General features: G+C 44.3%; 1 protein-coding gene across 1 annotated transcript in view; it reads left to right on the plus strand.

Moving 5' to 3' along the window:
* Positions 1–16,876, plus strand: part of pstpip2 (proline-serine-threonine phosphatase interacting protein 2) — a 127,102-nt gene that overhangs the window by 56,399 nt on the left and 53,827 nt on the right. Inside the window, exon 5 of the mRNA XM_048547050.2 lies at positions 6,393–6,499. Coding sequence (XP_048403007.1) covers positions 6,393–6,499 — 107 coding nt within the window. The remainder of the gene's footprint in view (positions 1–6,392; positions 6,500–16,876) is intronic.

A 16,876-nucleotide genomic window follows, 5' to 3' on the forward strand; every position in this document is an offset into this window, starting at 1 on the left:
TCCTCATCTGCATTCTATCTGTAGCAAGACTCATAATTTACACATGCTTATTCAGAGGCTGGTATCCTACACCAAGCCACCCTCTATTTACACCTGGAGAATCCTTGACACTGATCCAGCTCCCTCAGAGCTGTCAGACACTCCTGTTCTCATCTGTCACCCAGGGCTCCTTGATTGTACCGGTTTAACAACCCCACTCATAGAACTCATATATTTTGAGGTCCACATGGCTGACTTTGTTACAATCACGACATCCCTGACCCTCTGAGTCCGAGGACATAGGCCAGTTCTTTTTTTTGTAGCTCCTCCTGGGGCATTTTAGCATTAGGTCATCTTCCTCCAACTCTGCCTGTCATACAGGCGATGTGTAACGTACACTAGTTTACCTCTTGTGTCTGGAGTGTTTCTGAAGAAATTCATTCTCTTCTTCAGGCAGCAGAGGTGTCAAGGCAGTGATATCTGTCCTGCCTGTCTCAGATTCTGAAGTATCTTCAAGGCAGTGATATCTGTCCTGCCTGTCTCAGATTCCGAAGTATCTTCAACTCTTGACAGAAAGGGAGAACCCACGGGTTCCAGAATATGTGGTCCAAGTGCTTGTTCAGAACTGTCGCATCTACCCAAACTTCATGCATCACTGGACCTGACCTTGCATCAACTAGTTTAAGGGAGATATGTGTGGAAAGTTCTTTACACAGAGGCTGGTGGGTGCCTGGAACGCGTTGCCAGCAGAGGTGATAGACGCAGACACGTTAGCGTCTTTTAAGATATATTTGGACAGGTACATGGATGGGCAGGGAGCAAATGGACACAGACCGTTAGAAAATAGATGACAGGTTAGACAGAGGATCTTGATTGGCGCAGGCTTGGAGGGCCGAAGGGCCTGTTCCTGTGCTGTAGGTTTCTTTGTTCTTTGTTCTTTACCCATGCAGGGGCCATTCCTGTGGTTCCTACACCATACTTCATCCCCTGCAGTAAACTCTCCCTCTCACTTAGCAATGCCTTATTGACAGCATTGGCACACCTGATTCCTTTCCACCCTCACCCTCCAAGGCCGGGAAAGACCAGATTTAACCTGGTGTGGAGTCTTCTCTGGTGCTGTCTCTGTAGTTGCATGAGGGGTAGTCCTATAATCAAACAGGAACTGGGACTGTTTGGTATCTAGTGAAGCTGTAGGCTGTTTCTTTAAGCCTGCCTTCAAACTTTGGACTGCTCTTTCTGCCAGACCATTGGATGATGAATGATATGGAGCTGTCCTGATTATTGAATAGCATTCAACTCTAGAAAATACTGACATTCCCTGCTGGTAAACTATGGTCTGTAATCTGTGACCAACAATTCTGGAGTTTATGTATTGCAAAAGATGCGTCCAGTTTTTCTACCGTTATCCCCATGTTTGATGAATGAACTCTATGCATGTCAAGCCACTTTGAAGGGGTGTCCACAATGACTAAGAATGTTGAGTCCATTGAAAGGATCTGCATAGTCCACATGTAACTGAGGCTATTCCCACAAATGCGGGGGAAATTTCTGGCAGTAATATTTGTCCTAGCTGGCACTCTGGGCACTACCCCACCAACATGGCTATGTCTGCATCCAATCCTGGCTACCAGATAGAAAACGTCAGCAAGAAGCTTATTTTGGAGACCCCTGCTCCTGGGGACTTGTCTGTCTTAATGCAGTTTAGGATTCCCAAAACTTCCTTTTTCAATATGTTGACACTTTGTAGAGTATTCCCACACTCATCCCTGACCTCAGCATTAGCCATGTCCTTCTCCTTGGTGAAAACTGATACAAAGTACTTATTCAGGATCTCCCCCACTTCCTTAGGTACGACTTCCCTCCTTCGTCCCTGAGTGGGCCTACTCTTTTCCCTTGTTACCTAACATAAGCATAAAAAGCCTTGGGATTCTCCTTGACCCTGTTTGCTAAAGACATTTCTTGGCCCTTTTTGCCTTATTAATTGTGCATTTAAGTTCCTTCCTAATTTCTCTGTATTGCTCCAGGGCTATGTCAGTTTGTAGCTGTCTAGGCTTGCCATATGCTTCCCTTTTCCTTTTGACCAACCTTACAATTTCCCTTTTCATCCATGGTTCCTGAATCCTGCCATTCCTATTCTTTAGTTTTGCATGTCTTATACTTTAGTCAATTGGTCTTTAAAAGCCTCCCCCATGTCAGAGGTCGATTTACCCTCAAATAACTGCTTCCAATCCATATTCTCCAGTTCCTGTGTAATTTGGGTGCAATTGACTCTTGCCCAATTAAGGGCCACTTCTGTCCTTTTCCGTGACTACTCAAATTCTTACGGAGTTATGGTCACTAAGCCCAAAATGCTCTCCTACTGAAACATCAATCACTTGTCCCAGCTCATTCCCTAGAACCAAGTCTAACATGGCAACATCTCTGGTTGGATTGTCAACATACTGCCTCAAAAGCCCTCCTGGACACAACTAATAAATTGCTCTCCATTGGAGCCCCTGGCTGTAAAGGATTGCCAGTCAATAAGAGGAAAGTTGAAGTAATCCACTTTGACTCCCATGCTCTTTTCACAGTTTTCTAGTCACTGACTACACATCTTCTCCTTTGTCTCCTGTGGGCCGTTGGGAGGCCTATAGAAAACTCCCAACATTGTGATTTCACCTTTCCTACTCCTGAGCTCCACCCATAATGCCTCACTGCAAGATCCCTCCGAAGTGTCCTCCCTCGACACAGTTGTGATGTGATCCCTAATCAGCAGTGTAACTTCCCCACCCCTTTTGTTTCCCTTTCTGTCCCTTTGACAGTGATATCCAGGAATGTTAAGCTGGCAGTCCTGACCCTCCTTTCACCATGTCCCTGCAATGGCATCATAATTCCATGCAGTATTCCAGTTCGTCTGAATTACCTGCTATACTCCTTGCATTGAAGTGAATGCATTCCAGCCTTCCAGTCCCTCTGACCCCCATGATTTCCCTGTGCCTGCTCTTACTCTGTGCTATGCATGTCTCTGTCACACTTTTGTCCCCAATCCCTGCACATACAGACCCATTGTTCTGGTTCTTAGCCCCCTGCCAAACTAGTTTAAACCCTCCTGGAGGGTATTGATGGAACTTCCTGACTCCACAAGTGGTCTCCAAGTCTCCAACACCTCCCAGTCGCCAACCACATCGATTCCCCCTCCCACTCCTTGGGCAACTTGTCCATTTTCAGAGATAATGGGAACTGCAGATGCTGGAGAATCCAAGATAATGAAGTGTGAAGCTTGATGAACACAGCAGGCCCAGCAGCATCTCAGGAGCACAAAAGCTGACGTTTCGAGCCTAGACCCTTCATCAGAGAGGGTCTCTGATGAAGGGTCTAGGCCCGAAACGTCATCTTTTGTGCTCCTGAGATGCTGCTTGGCCTGCTATGTTCATCCAGCTTCACACTTCATTATCTTGTCCATTTTTGGCCTCCTCCAGTGCCACAATGATGCCACCCGAAGGCTGGAGGGACAGGACCTCATATTCCATTTGGGAACCCGACAGCCCATTGGTGTTGACCAACCTTTTCTCTCAACTATCTGCTCCTCCCACCTCACTGACCAACCCCCACCCCCCACTTCCTACCTACTAGTCTCATCCCTGCCTCCTTGACCTGCCTGTCTTTTCTCACACCTATCTGCTCCTTCCACCTCACTGACCAACCCCCACCCCTACTTGCTACCTCCTAGCCTCATCCCCGCCTACTTGACCAGTTCTCCTTCCCTCCCACCTACCTGCTCTCCGTCCTCATTGACCAACCCCCCCATCCCAACTCCTCACCTACACTCACCTTTACTGGCTTCATCCCCACCTCCTTTTCTCTCCTCCTATCTGCTCCTCTATCCATCTTCTATCATCGCCTCCACCCCTCTGTTTATTTCAGAGCCCCATTCCGCCCCTCCATTTCTGACGAAGGGTCCAGACCGGAAACATCAGCCTTCCTGCTCCTCAGATGCTGCCTGGCCAGCTGTGTTCATCCAGCTCTACACCTTGTTATTTCAGATTCCAGCATCAGCAGCTCCTACTATCTCATATTTATACTCTGCATTTGCCAAAGTCTTGGATGCAGATGCTGTTTGGCATTCCTTTCAATTGGGCCACCAATGAGTTAATACTACCCTGATGCTGTACGGGAAGACATTGCATGTAAATACCAGATCTCGCTTGGGATCACAATGTGCCAACATCTTAGAGGATGATATCTATTTCTTTATTTCCCTGAAAGTTATGTCTCATCTATGTGACCTTTCTAAAGCTGATGCTTTTTTAAAAGAGTTGATGCAAAGATGCCAGGATGGAGGCCAGATTATGTATGAGCTTTCTGTAATAATTCACCAGCACAAGGAAAGACCTCAGCTCCAGTACAGATGACGGAGCCAGGGCACCTTTGATCAGCCTCACTTTGTCATCCAACAAGTGTAACCTGGTCTTGTCAACTTTATAGTCTAAGTAAGTCACTTAGGATGCCTCGACTACACACATTTCCCTTCAAAGTTGTACACCTGCCTAGGAGAAATGTGTAATATTACATCCAAGTTCTCTAAGTGCTCCTTATTGGTCTTCCTGGTTATTAGCTTGTCATCTAAATAAATGGGTTAGACCTTGTAAAATGTTCTCCACCATACACTGAAAAATTGCTCAAGCCGATGATACCCCACATGGCAGTCTTGTATATTGGTACAAACCTTATTTGTGCATTAATTGTAGCATACTTCTGGGAATCCTTATCTGATCACAATTGCAAGTGAGTGTAGCACATGTCCAACTTATTGAAGGACAACTGCCCCGCCAGCTTTGTGTATAAATCCTCTGTGTGAGAATTTGGGTATTTACCCAGCTGTGAAAGGTGGCTTACCATTTGTTTAAAATCCCCACGAAGGTGAACGGACCCATCGGGCTTCACAATCAGTACAACCGGCGCTGTCCATTCTTGCAAAGTTGACTGGTTTGATAATTCCTTCATTTTCCAGCTTTCTGATTTCTGCCTGTACTTTCGCCTGTAAGGTAAGTGGCACTAGGCGGGCCGTGCAGAATCATGGAATTGCTTCCTGGTCAACGTATAAGGTGGCCTTGGCTCCTTTGATATTCCCTAGATTTTTCTGAAAAATGTGTGGGTAATTAATTAGGACTTCACTCAGGCAGCCATTTTATAAATGAAAAATGTTGAGCCAGTTTGGTGAATCTTTTTCAATTAATTCTGTCCCATCAAGCTTGGGCCTGAGCCTTTTATACTACAATCAGTGGTAACTGAACCAGCTGCTTCTCATTTGAGACTGGAACCAAAGTTGTGCCCTTAATCTATAAAGGTTCCCTGGTGTAGGTTCTGAGACTAGCTGAGGCCTTGTACAAACTTAAGGGTTGGAGTCCACAGTAAATTTTGTTGAAGACTGATTCTGCAATCACTGAAATAGCCATGCTGGCATCGAACTCCATTAGAATTGAGTGACCATTTACCCAGATGTTTATTTTGGTTCTGATTTGGCCGTTGGTAAGCAATTTAACTGATCTAAACCAGATGTGGGTCGACCTTCCAGGGCGTGCACTCTCCTGGAGACCAGCCTGTGAGTTCTCTTACTTAGTTTGGGTCTTTTGCCGTCTCAGATCCGCATACTTGCTGCAACTACAATGGCTTGCCGGACCGGATCCTGAAAAAAGATTTAACTGTTTGGCTGAGGCTTGGCTTTGTTTTCGGTTTTGCTTTGGGCTGACATAGAATCTGTCTGTTCAGGATATGTCCTAAGTGAGACTATGCAACTGCTTTCACTCAAGCTCATTTGGACTGGTGATGGTGTCCAGTTCCAAGATAATACCCTGCAACTCAAGTGCTCCACTTGCCACATTTTCCAATGGTAAATGCCTGCTTGAAGTCCAGTTGGGCTTCAGCTAGTGGGTGCCTTTGCATGTTTACATGATTAATCCCACACATACCAAATGGTCGCTCAGCATCTCATTGAGGGTTAAACCAAAGTCACTTGCCTCTGCCAGTCGTCTTAACCTAGTCAAAAATCCCAATACGGATTCTCTGGTTCTCGAACTGTCGAGTAAAACCAATAGCATCTCAGAATTAGAGGATGTAAAATTGAGGTTGTAAAATTCCTCAACTAAATCTGTCAACTCTTGAAAGGTTTTAGTATCTGATGCCTCGAGTAAAGTTAGGTTCCTCATAACTGAAGAAGTTGCAGGTCCACAAGCTGGTTGCTTTTCATCTGCCGCAATGTCATTTGCCCATAAAAATAACACATTCTTTCCATAAACTGGGCCCGCTTTGACAACAGGATTGAATCACTCAAGCTTTCGAAATAATAACATGATGCCAGACATGCATACCCCAATTCAAAGCAAATTATTAATGTTACGGAACTATTAATCATGCAATTGCTTCATTCCTTCCAGAGATGGAGAATGTGGGACTTTTGCACATCCAGCTGGCTGGCAGTTTACGGGAAGAGATTAAAAAATTGGAGGAATTCCGGGAAAAGCAAAAGGATCAAAGGAAAAAGGTGCTCTGTTTGTGCATTTTGTGTAAAATTATGATTATTGTTTCACACATTCCCTTCTTTTAATTTTTCCTTCTTAATTATCCTCTCTTCCAGAGGTAGTACAGAACTTAAACACTGCTAGAAAGACACAGGAAGTTAAAACTTTGCTTTGCACTCATCATGATTGAAAAACAAGCACCAACTTCAGAAAAGAAATAACAACTTATATAGCATAACCAGAGAGTGTGTTTCAGTCCTGCTGAAATTGAGAAATAGCTAAGGTTGAAGCAGGAGTTGGGAGTCAGACGGAAGCTCTACTCTGCTATTAAACCAGGAATAAGAGAACCCTTTAGTACAGAAGGTGTTGATCCATTATGCCTGTGTGCTGTCAGTTAGTCTCACTCCTGGTTTGCACATGCTGTTAGGGAGGTTTTAAACTAATTTGGCAGGAGGGTGGGGAACAGAGTAGATGTAAAGTCGGGAGCAAGGTCCAATCAGATATAGGAGGAATGCTAGGACAGTCCACTAGGCGAAGAAGACATGGGCAAGATAAGACACATGGGAGGGCTGGAATGCTAAATTGTGTCTTTTTTAATGCAAGGAGATTGACTGGTGAGGCTGATGAACTTAGAGCATTGATCAGCATGTGGGAATATAATATTGTTGCAATCATTGAGACGTGGTTGAAGGAAGGACGTGATTGGCATTCCAGGGTATTGAAGATTCAACCATATTGGGGGTGGGTATAGGAATATACAAGAGCTGGAGGCATTGCATTATTGATAAAGGAAACTGCGAGAAAGAGGGAGGTAGAGGAGCTGATATATAAGCAAATATGTCACAATGAACCAACTGGAGAGCAGGCCATCCTAGACTGGGTATTGTGTAATGAGAGAAGATTATTTAGCACCCTTGTAGTGTAAGATCCTTTTGGGAAGAGTGACCATAATATGGTAGAATTCTTCATTAAGATGGAGAGTGAAACAGTTAAATCTGAGACTAGGGTCCTGAACTTAAAGAAAGCTTACATAGATGGTATGAGACATATATTAGCTAGGATAAGCTGGCCTAGGATACTTGAGGGGCTAATGGTGCATAGACAATGGCAGATACTTAAAGAACATATGGATGAACTTAAACAATTGTATATCCTTGTCTGGCATAAAACAGGAAAGGTGGCTCAACCACAGCTAACAAGGGAAACCAGGGATAGTGTTAAAACTAAAAAGGAGGCATATAAATTGGCCAGAAACAGCAGCAAACTTGAGGGCGATATTTAAAATTTGGCACAGGATGACAAAGGGTTTGATTCAGAATGGGAAAATAAAATATGAGAGTAAGCTTGCAGAAAACACAACAACTAACTGGAAAAGCTTCTAGTGATATTTGAAAAGAACAAAAACTGGCAAAGACAAATGTAGGTCCCTTCCAGTTAGATCCAGGTGAATTCATAATGGACAACAAAGAGATGGCAGACCAGTTGAACAAATACTTTCAATCTGCATTCACTAAGAAGGACACAGATAACCTTCTGGAAATGCTAGGGGACAGAGGTTCAAGCACGAAGGAGGAGCTGAAGGAAATGGCATTGGGGAAATTGATGGGGTTAAAACTCAAGAAATGGACAAGGCCTGATCCTCTACATCACAGAGTACTTAAGGCAGTGGCTTTGGAAATAGTGGATGTATTACTGATCATTTTCCAATGTTCTATAGACTATTGGAAGAATTCCAACAGACTGGAGGGTAGCTAATATAACTGCACTTTTTAAAACAGGAGGCAGAAAGAAAAGAGGAAATATAGGCTGGTTGGCCTGATATCGGTAGTGGGGAAAATGCTGGTGTCAGTCATTAAGGATGTAATAACTGAGCATTTGGAAAACAGTGACAGAATCAGTCCTAGTCAGCGTGGATTCACTAAAGGGAAATCACGCTTGACAAATCTTCTGGAATTTTTTGAGGATGTGACCAGTAGAGTGGGCAAGGGTGTTGTGTATGTGGATGTTGTGTATCTGAACTTTCAAAAGGCTGTTGACAAGGTCCCACACAAGAGACTTTAAGGAAAATTAAAGCGAATGACATCGGAATTAATGTATTGAGGTAGCTCGAGAACAGGTTGGCAGACAGGAAGCAGAGAGTTGGAATAAACAGGGTCTTTTCAGAACGGCAGGCAGTGACGAGTGCGGTGCTGCAGGGTTCCGTGCTGGGACCCCAACTGTTCACAATATACATTAATGGTTTGGACGAAGGAATTGACTGCCGTATCTCCATATTTGCAAATGACTCTAAGCTGGGTGGCAGTGTGTGCTGTGAGGAGGATGCTAAGAGGCTGCGGGGTGACTTGGACAGTCTGGCTGAGTGGGCAAACACTTGGCAAATGCAACATAATGTGGATAAATGGCACTTCAGTGGCAAAAACAGGAAGGCAGATTATTATCTGAATAGCGGCAGTTTAGGAAAAGGTGAAGTGCAATGAGACCTGGGTTTCATGGTGGAACAGTCACTGATGATTGGCGTGCAGGTACAGCAGGCAGTGAGGAAAGCTAACGGGATGCTGGCTTTCATAGCTAGAGGATTTGAATATAGAAATTATACAGGGCCTTGGTGAGTCCGTGCCTGGAGTATTGTGTGCAGTTTTGGTCTCCTGTTCTGAGGAAGGACATTCTCGCTATTGAACGAGTCCAGCGAAGGATCACCAATCTGATCCCCAGCATATAAGACTGACGTATGAAGACATACTGGTTTGACTGGGCTTGTACTCAGTGGAATTTGAAAGGCTGAGGGAGAATCTGTTAGAAACATATAAAATCCTAATGGGACTGGACAAACCACATGTGGGAAGAATGTTCCCAACGTTGGGAAAATCCAGAACTAGGGATCACAGTCTAAGAATAGGGTAAACTATTCAGGACTGAGATGAGGAAGAATTTCTTCACCCGGAGTTATGAACCTGTGGAATTCTCTGCCACAGAAATTTTGGGGCCAGTTTTTTTAGGTATATTCAAGAGGGAGCTGGATGTGGCCCTTGCGGCTAAAGGGATCGGGGTATTGAGAGAAAGTGGGAATGGGATACTGAAGTTGCCTGATTTGCTGTGATCGTATTGAATAGTGGTGCTGGCTCAAAGGGCTGAATGGCCTACTCCTGCACCTATTTTCTGTGTTTCGAATTACAGAAATGTGTGAGAGAATCGGGTTATTGTTGCAGGGCATTTCAACTTAGTCAAAATTAATTGGGATCATTTTAGTGTGAAAGAATTAGAAAGGGGTGGAATTTTGAAATTGCATCCAGGTCAGTTTTTTTTAATGCCAGTGTCTAGATAGCCCTACTAAAGGTGGGGCAATGATAGACCCAATCTTAGGGAATTAAGCTAGTCAAGTGGTTGAAGTTTCAGTGCACGAGTTTTTTGCAGATGGTAAGTGTAATTTTTTATTTTTTTTGTTCATCCATGGGATGAAGGCGTCACTGATCAGGCATCTTTTATTGCCCATCTCTAATTGCCCAGAGGGTAGTTGAGAGTCAACCACATTGCTGTGGGTCTGGAATCACATGTAGGCCTGACCAGGTAAGGATGGCAGTTTCCTTTCCTAAAGGACATTAGTGAACCAGATGGGTTTTTCTGACAATCGACAATGGATTCATAGTCATCATTAGATTCTTAATTCCAAATATTTTATTGAATTGAACTTCCACCATCTGCCGTGGCGGGATTCGAACTGGCGTCCCCAGAATGCTACTGGGTCTCTGGATTAACAGTCCAGTGATAATACTACTAGGCCATTGCCTCCCAGTGTCTGTAAGTTTCAAAGTGAGAGTGATAAGGATAGTGCCGAAGTTAAGTGTCCAAATTAGGAGAAAGTCAATTTTAATATCATTGGACAGAATCTGGCAAATATAGACTGGGCACAGCTACTTGCAGTTAAGACTACATTTGGAAAGTGGGAATCTTTTAAAAGTTGTACAGTGGGAATTTACGGCTAGCATTTTCCCCTAATAGTGAAGGGCAAGGGCAGCAGGTCCAGGTAGCCCTAGATATCAATGAATATTCAGACGTTCATAAAGAATAAGAAGGAAGTATATGTCAGGTACAGACCAGAGGAAATCCTTCTAATGTACAGAGAGTGTAGAGGGTTGCTTAGAAAAGAAATTAGGAGAGCAGAAAGGAACCACAGCACATTGTTGGCGGATTTCGTCAAGGAAGCCAAGGCCAGCCGCAATATCATTAGACAGTATCTGCCAAACACAGATTGGGAGTGGCTATTTGCAGATGAGTCTACATTTGGAATGTGGAAATCTTTTAAAAGATTAGTGAAAATTCAGGGCCAACATAGCCCTATAAGAGTGAAGGGCAAGACAGCAAGTCTTTGGGAACACTGGATGTCAAAGGATTGCAAGAGTTTGATCTTTTTATTTAAAAAAGGAAGCATATGGCAGATAAAGCATGCAATCAGGGGAGGCCTTTCAAAAATAGAGAGAGTGCCGGAGGTTGCTTAAAGACATTAGGAGGACAGAAAGGTACCATGAAGTATCTTTGGCAGATAGGATCAAGGAAATCTTTCAGCATCTTATATATAAACGGTACGAGGATTACCAGGGAAAGAGAGGTACCTATTGGAGACAAAAAAGGTAACCTGTGCATGGAGGTAGAGGATGTGGGTGAGGCCTCAGATGAATACTTCTCATCTGTATTCAGAGGTTCAGAACCTGTTAAGATTAATTAGCAGGAGATATTAAATATTGTAGCCGGCATAAAGGTACGTAAATCCCCTGGCTGCATTGGGAGGCAAGGAAGGAGATTTCTTGCTCCCTGGCAGATATATTTAGCATTTCAATGGTCACAGGTGAAGTGCTAGTTGACCAGGGGATAGCTAATGTGGCTCCTTTGTTCAAGAAGGGCACAAGGAATGGGCCAGATAGTTACAGACCAGTTAGTCTGATGACAGTGGTACAGAAATTATTGGAAAAAAGGACAGGATTAATCAATACTTGGAAAGGTAGGGATTGATCAGGGATAGTGAGCATAGATTTGTTAGAGGGATACCCAGACTGAATAATTCAATAGAGATTTTTATTTGAAAAGATGACCAAATATATTGATGAGGGTAATGCACTTGATGTGGTTGACATCGACTTCAGTAAGGCCTTTGATAATGGCCCACGTGGAAGGTTGGTTCAAAAGTAAGAGCCGATGGGATTCAGGACAAGTTGGCAAAACTGGATCCAAAACTGGTGTACAAACAGGAGACAAAGGCCATGGTGGCAGGCTGTTTTTGTAATTGGAAGCCACACCATCATCACTGGACGCATGTCACCATTCTTCGGTGCCATCTGGCTTCCATTTTTGGGTCCACACTTGGCAAATCTCTGCAATGAACCTGCTGCTGAAGCAGCCAGATCCTCACTTGAGCTCAAACTTGACACTGGGCCCATCATGCCGAAGGAACCAGTGCCTGTTGGGGTTACATTGCTGCTGCTGCCGCTGACGCCACCTGAGACCACCGTTTCAGCAAGGATATTTTTGGTCCCTGTGGGGTACTGAGGAACAAAGGGACCTTTCATGTGCTAGATTCCTGAAGGTGTCCACACAGGTTGATGGAGTGATGAATAAGGGTTCTGTGATACTTGCCTTCATTTGCTGGGCCATAGAATATAGGAGCAAGGGAGCCTTGTCACCATTTTAGAAAGCATTGGTTAGGCCACAGTTGGAATGCTGTTTGCCATTCTGGTCACCATACTATTGGATGGATGTAATTACACTGGAGAGGGTGCAGAGGAGATTCACCAGGATGTTAAATGAAAAAAATACCCAAAGAACTTTGGATATTGGAAATCAGAAACAAAAGCAGAAGTTTCTGACAAAACTCAGTAGATCTTGCAGCATCTATGCAGAGGATCTAGTGACCTTTCTTCAGGTCTCTTTCTGAATGCTTGCCTGATCATCAAGAATGAACTTAGCTCAGCAGGCAATGCCAAGAAAGTTCTTTTTGATGAGAATGTCTTGGTAAAGTCAGAATGAGGACATTTGTCTCATCAAGTCCATGTCAACTCTTTGCAAATCATCCAGTTGGCCCCATAATAAAAAATATTTGGAAAATCTCAATGTACTGGGCAGCATCTGTTGAGAAAAACAAAATTTAAAACCAAATGACTTTTCATCAGAACTGTGAAATGCAGCAAGTTCCAAAGGAGGTAGGCTGGAGAGAGTGAGAGGAGCAGAGAAATTGAGACTGCCGCCTGCAGCTCTCGATGAAAAGGTTTAGAGAGGATAAGAGGTCAGAGTGAGGTGTCCAAGTGGACAATGCATGAAGGGATCCATGAAGTGAGGGCAAGACTCCTGGTCAAAAATGGAGGCACAGAGGCAACTGAAGGATGAGGTCAGCATTGTGCTAAATGCATTAAGGTGGAGATAAGAGAGGATGATGCCAAGAACAGGGTATTTGGAGTCAGAGAGGGGTAGGTAGGGAGGGACTGTGAACACATGACAAGGGTAAGACTGGATAAAGAAATGGTGTAGGAGAGAGAGAAGGAAGGATCTGGGGAATGCTGGTAGGCATGAATTGATGAAGCCTACAACCTTCACACCTAAAAGAAAGATAAAATGCATTTTTTTTAAAGCACCAAATAAATCAAAAGATGAAATTAGACTGAGGAGCAGGTCGGCTTTGAGCTGAAGTGAGTCGGCGTCACTCGAGAGAAAGGTTGAAAGCAAGTGTGGAGAGAAACAGGATTCATGTTTCAGATTAAGCGACATTTCATCTGTTCTGGTGAAAGTTCCTGTACCGGTGAATGTTTCTGTACCGGTGCAAGTTTCTGTTCTGGTGAACGTTTCTGTTCTGGTGTAAGTTTCTGATCTGGTGAAATTTTCTGATCTGGTGAAAGTTTCTGTTCTGGTGAAAGTTCCTGTACCGGTGAAAGTTTCTGTTCCGGTGGAAGTTTCTGATCTGGTGAAAGTTCCTGTTCTGGTGAAAGTTTCTGTTCCGGTGGAAGTTTCTGATCTGGTGAAAGTTTCTGTACTGCTGAAAGTTTCTGTTCTGGTGAAAGTTCCTGTTCTGGTGAAAGTTTCTGTTCCGGTGGAAGTTTCTGATCTGGTGAAAGTTCCTGTTCTGGTGAAAGTTTCTGTTCCGGTGGAAGTTTCTGATCTGGTGAAAGTTTCTGTACTGCTGAAAGTTTCTGTTCTGGTGAAAGTTTCCACTACCTCAAATGTTAACTCCACAGCTTCTGCCTGACCTGCTGAATTTTTCCAGCAAATTTTGTTTTTATTTTAGTTGTTGGCATCCACGGACATTACCACTTGCCGCATGAAAATGTTCTTCCTCAATTTTCCACTGCATCCCTAAATGTTTTAGTGTCTTCTTGTTACTAATGGGAACTGCTCTTTGTTGTATACCATATTCATACTTACCTTGGGTCTCTATATAAAATCTCCCTTGCTGCCAGGATAATGAATTTATAGCTAAATTCCCTCGGCCTGGGACTGTTCTGTTAAATTGCCTCTGAATCCTAATAATGATCCTCTCATCCTTACTACAATATAGTGACCAGAATTGGATGCAATACACTTGTGGCCCAATACATTTTATAAAGGATCCGCATAGCTTTAGTACAGCCTTCAGTACTAAATCTGTGTGGAATTTGCATGTTCTCCCCGTGGGATTCCTCTGGGTGCTTTGGTTTCTTCCCACATTCCAAAGATGTGCTGGTTAGATGGATTGGCTGTGTTAAATTGCGTCATAGTGTCCAGAGATGTGCAGGCAGGGGAATTCGCCCTGAGAAATGCAGGGATAGGGTGGGTCTGGTTTGGATGCTGTTTGGAGTGGGGAGTGGTGGGAATCACTGCAGACTCAATGTGCCAAATGGCCTCTTTCTGCACTGTAGGGAATTATGAATCTACACTAATGTCTCCAATGTTCTAGCCTTGAAAGCAGCTATCAACCGCAACTAAGATAACAAAGTGTGAAGCTGGATGAGCACAGCAGGCCAAGCAGCATCTCAGGAGCACAAAAGCTGACGTTTCGGGTCTAGACCCTTCATCAGAGAGCTGATGAAGGGTCTAGGCCTGAAACGTCAGCTTTTCTGCTCCTGAGATGCTGCTTGGCCTGCTGTGTTCATCCAGCTTCACACTGTGTTATCTTGGATTCTCCAGTATCTGCAGTTCCCATTATCTCTATCAACCGCAACTTGCTGCTTCTGACATGAAGCCAATCTCTGCTCTGGCTTTTTTTTCTACTGTCTAACCAAATGCTGGAAAAGTCTTGAAAAGTTGAGTGGCCTTGCTCGGTTCCAGTAAATAAGTAATCATTTACTGCTTTCATTCCACTGCCACCATTATTGTTAACAAGAACTGGATGTTGTGCAACAGCAACTTGTTGAGATTAAAATTAACGGCGCTGTCCATATCCTGCTTGTGCAATTTCTAGAATGCAGTAATGTTTGAATGATTAAAGATTCAGCTGGAGGCATTCAGCCATTTTAGGTTTGTTCACTCCACTCACACCAGTTGTATGATTCTTTGGTCTCTCTGCCCTTCATCTCTCTGCCTATAAACTCTGCTGTCCTCTCTCTGCACCTGACGAAGGGGAGGCACTCTGAAAGCTTGTGATTTCACATAAACCTGTTGGACTAGAAACTTGTGTCTTGTGATTTTTGACTTTATCCACTATAGCCCAACACTGGCACCTCCACATCAAATTGAAACAGAACAGGATTTTTGTTTTTAGCTAGAACGACTCATTCCGATTGCATATCAAACAAGGAAGTTAGAGATTATTGCTGGTTTATGACTAGAAAGAGGAAACACATCTAGCCCATAATCAAGCTTGCAATCTAGTTACTCATTTAGTTTCCACTATTGTTCTATTTAAGATTATAAATGTAATCTTAATATTTAATTATATAAATTTGTGCCCTTAATGGGGACATGCTATTACACTTGTTTATTTCACCATTAATGACAAATTATATTGAATGCATACCACCTTTGATCTTTCAATATTGTTGATACTGTATTGACAGTAAATTACTCTCTGGTTGTGGATGTGCAGGGAGTATTGGCTGTTTTGCAAATTTTACTTTTATAACAAAGAACAAAGAAAATTACAGCACAGCAACAGGCCCTTCGGCCTTCCAAGCCTGTGCCGATCAAGATCTTCTGTCTGACCTGTCATCTATTTTCTAACGGTCTGTGTCCATTTGCTCCCTGCCCATCCATGTACCTGTCCAAATATATCTTAAAAGACGCTAACATGTCTGCGTCTATCACCTCCGCTGGCAACGCGTTCCAGGCACCCACCACCCTCTGTGTAAAGAACTTTCCACGCATATCTCCCATAAACTTTCCTCCTCTTACTTTGAACTCATGACCCCTAGTAATTGAGTCCCCCACTCTGGGAAAAAGTTTTTTGCTATCCACCCTGCCTATACCCCTCATGATTTTGTAGACCTCAATCCCTCAATCTCCATCTTTCTAATGAAAATAATCCTAATCTACTCAAAGATAATGGGAACTGCAGATGCTGGAGATTCCAAGATAATAAAATGTGAGGCTGGACGAACACAGCAGGCCAAGCAGCATCTCAGGAGCACAAAAGCTGACGTTTCGGGCCTAGACCCTTCATCAGAGAGGGGGATGGGGGGAGGGAACTGGAATAAATAGGGAGAGAGGGGGAGGCGGACCGAAGATGGAGAGTAAAGAAGATAGGTGGAGAGAGTGTAGGTGGGGAGGTAGGGAGGGGATAGGTCAGTCCAGGGAAGACGGACAGGTCAAGGAGGTGGGATGAGGTTAGTAGGTAGCGGGGGGTGCGGCTTGGGGTGGGAGGAAGGGATGGGTGAGAGGAAGAACCGGTTAGGGAGGCAGAGACAGGTTGGATTGGTTCTGGGATGCAGTGGGTGGGGGGGAAGAGCTGGGCTGGTTGTGTGGTGCAGTGGGGGGAGGGGACGAACTGGGCTGGTTGAGTGATGCAGTAGGGGAAGGGGAGATTTTGAAACTGGTGAAGTCCACATTGATACCATATGGCTGCAGGGTTCCCAGGCGGAATATGAGTTGCTGTTCCTGCAACCTTCGGGTGGCATCATTGTGGCAGTGCAGGAGGCCCATGATGGACATGTCATCAAGAGAATGGGAGGGGGAGTGGAAATGGTTTGCGACTGGGAGGTGCAGTTGTTTTTTGCGAACTGAGCGGAGGTGTTCTGCAAAGCGGTCCCCAAGCCTCCGCTTGGTTTCCCCAATGTAGAGGAAGCCGCACCGGGTACAGTGGATGCAGTATACCACATTGGCAGATGTGCAGGTGAACCTCTGCTTGATGTGGAATGTCATCTTGGGGCCTGGGATGGGGGTGAGGGAGGAGGTGTGGGGACAAGTGGAGCATTTCCTGCGGTTGCAGGGGAAGGAGCCGGGTGTGGTGG

This window comes from Stegostoma tigrinum, chromosome 1 (genome assembly GCF_030684315.1).
Source record: "Stegostoma tigrinum isolate sSteTig4 chromosome 1, sSteTig4.hap1, whole genome shotgun sequence".
NCBI lineage: Eukaryota > Metazoa > Chordata > Chondrichthyes > Orectolobiformes > Stegostomatidae > Stegostoma > Stegostoma tigrinum.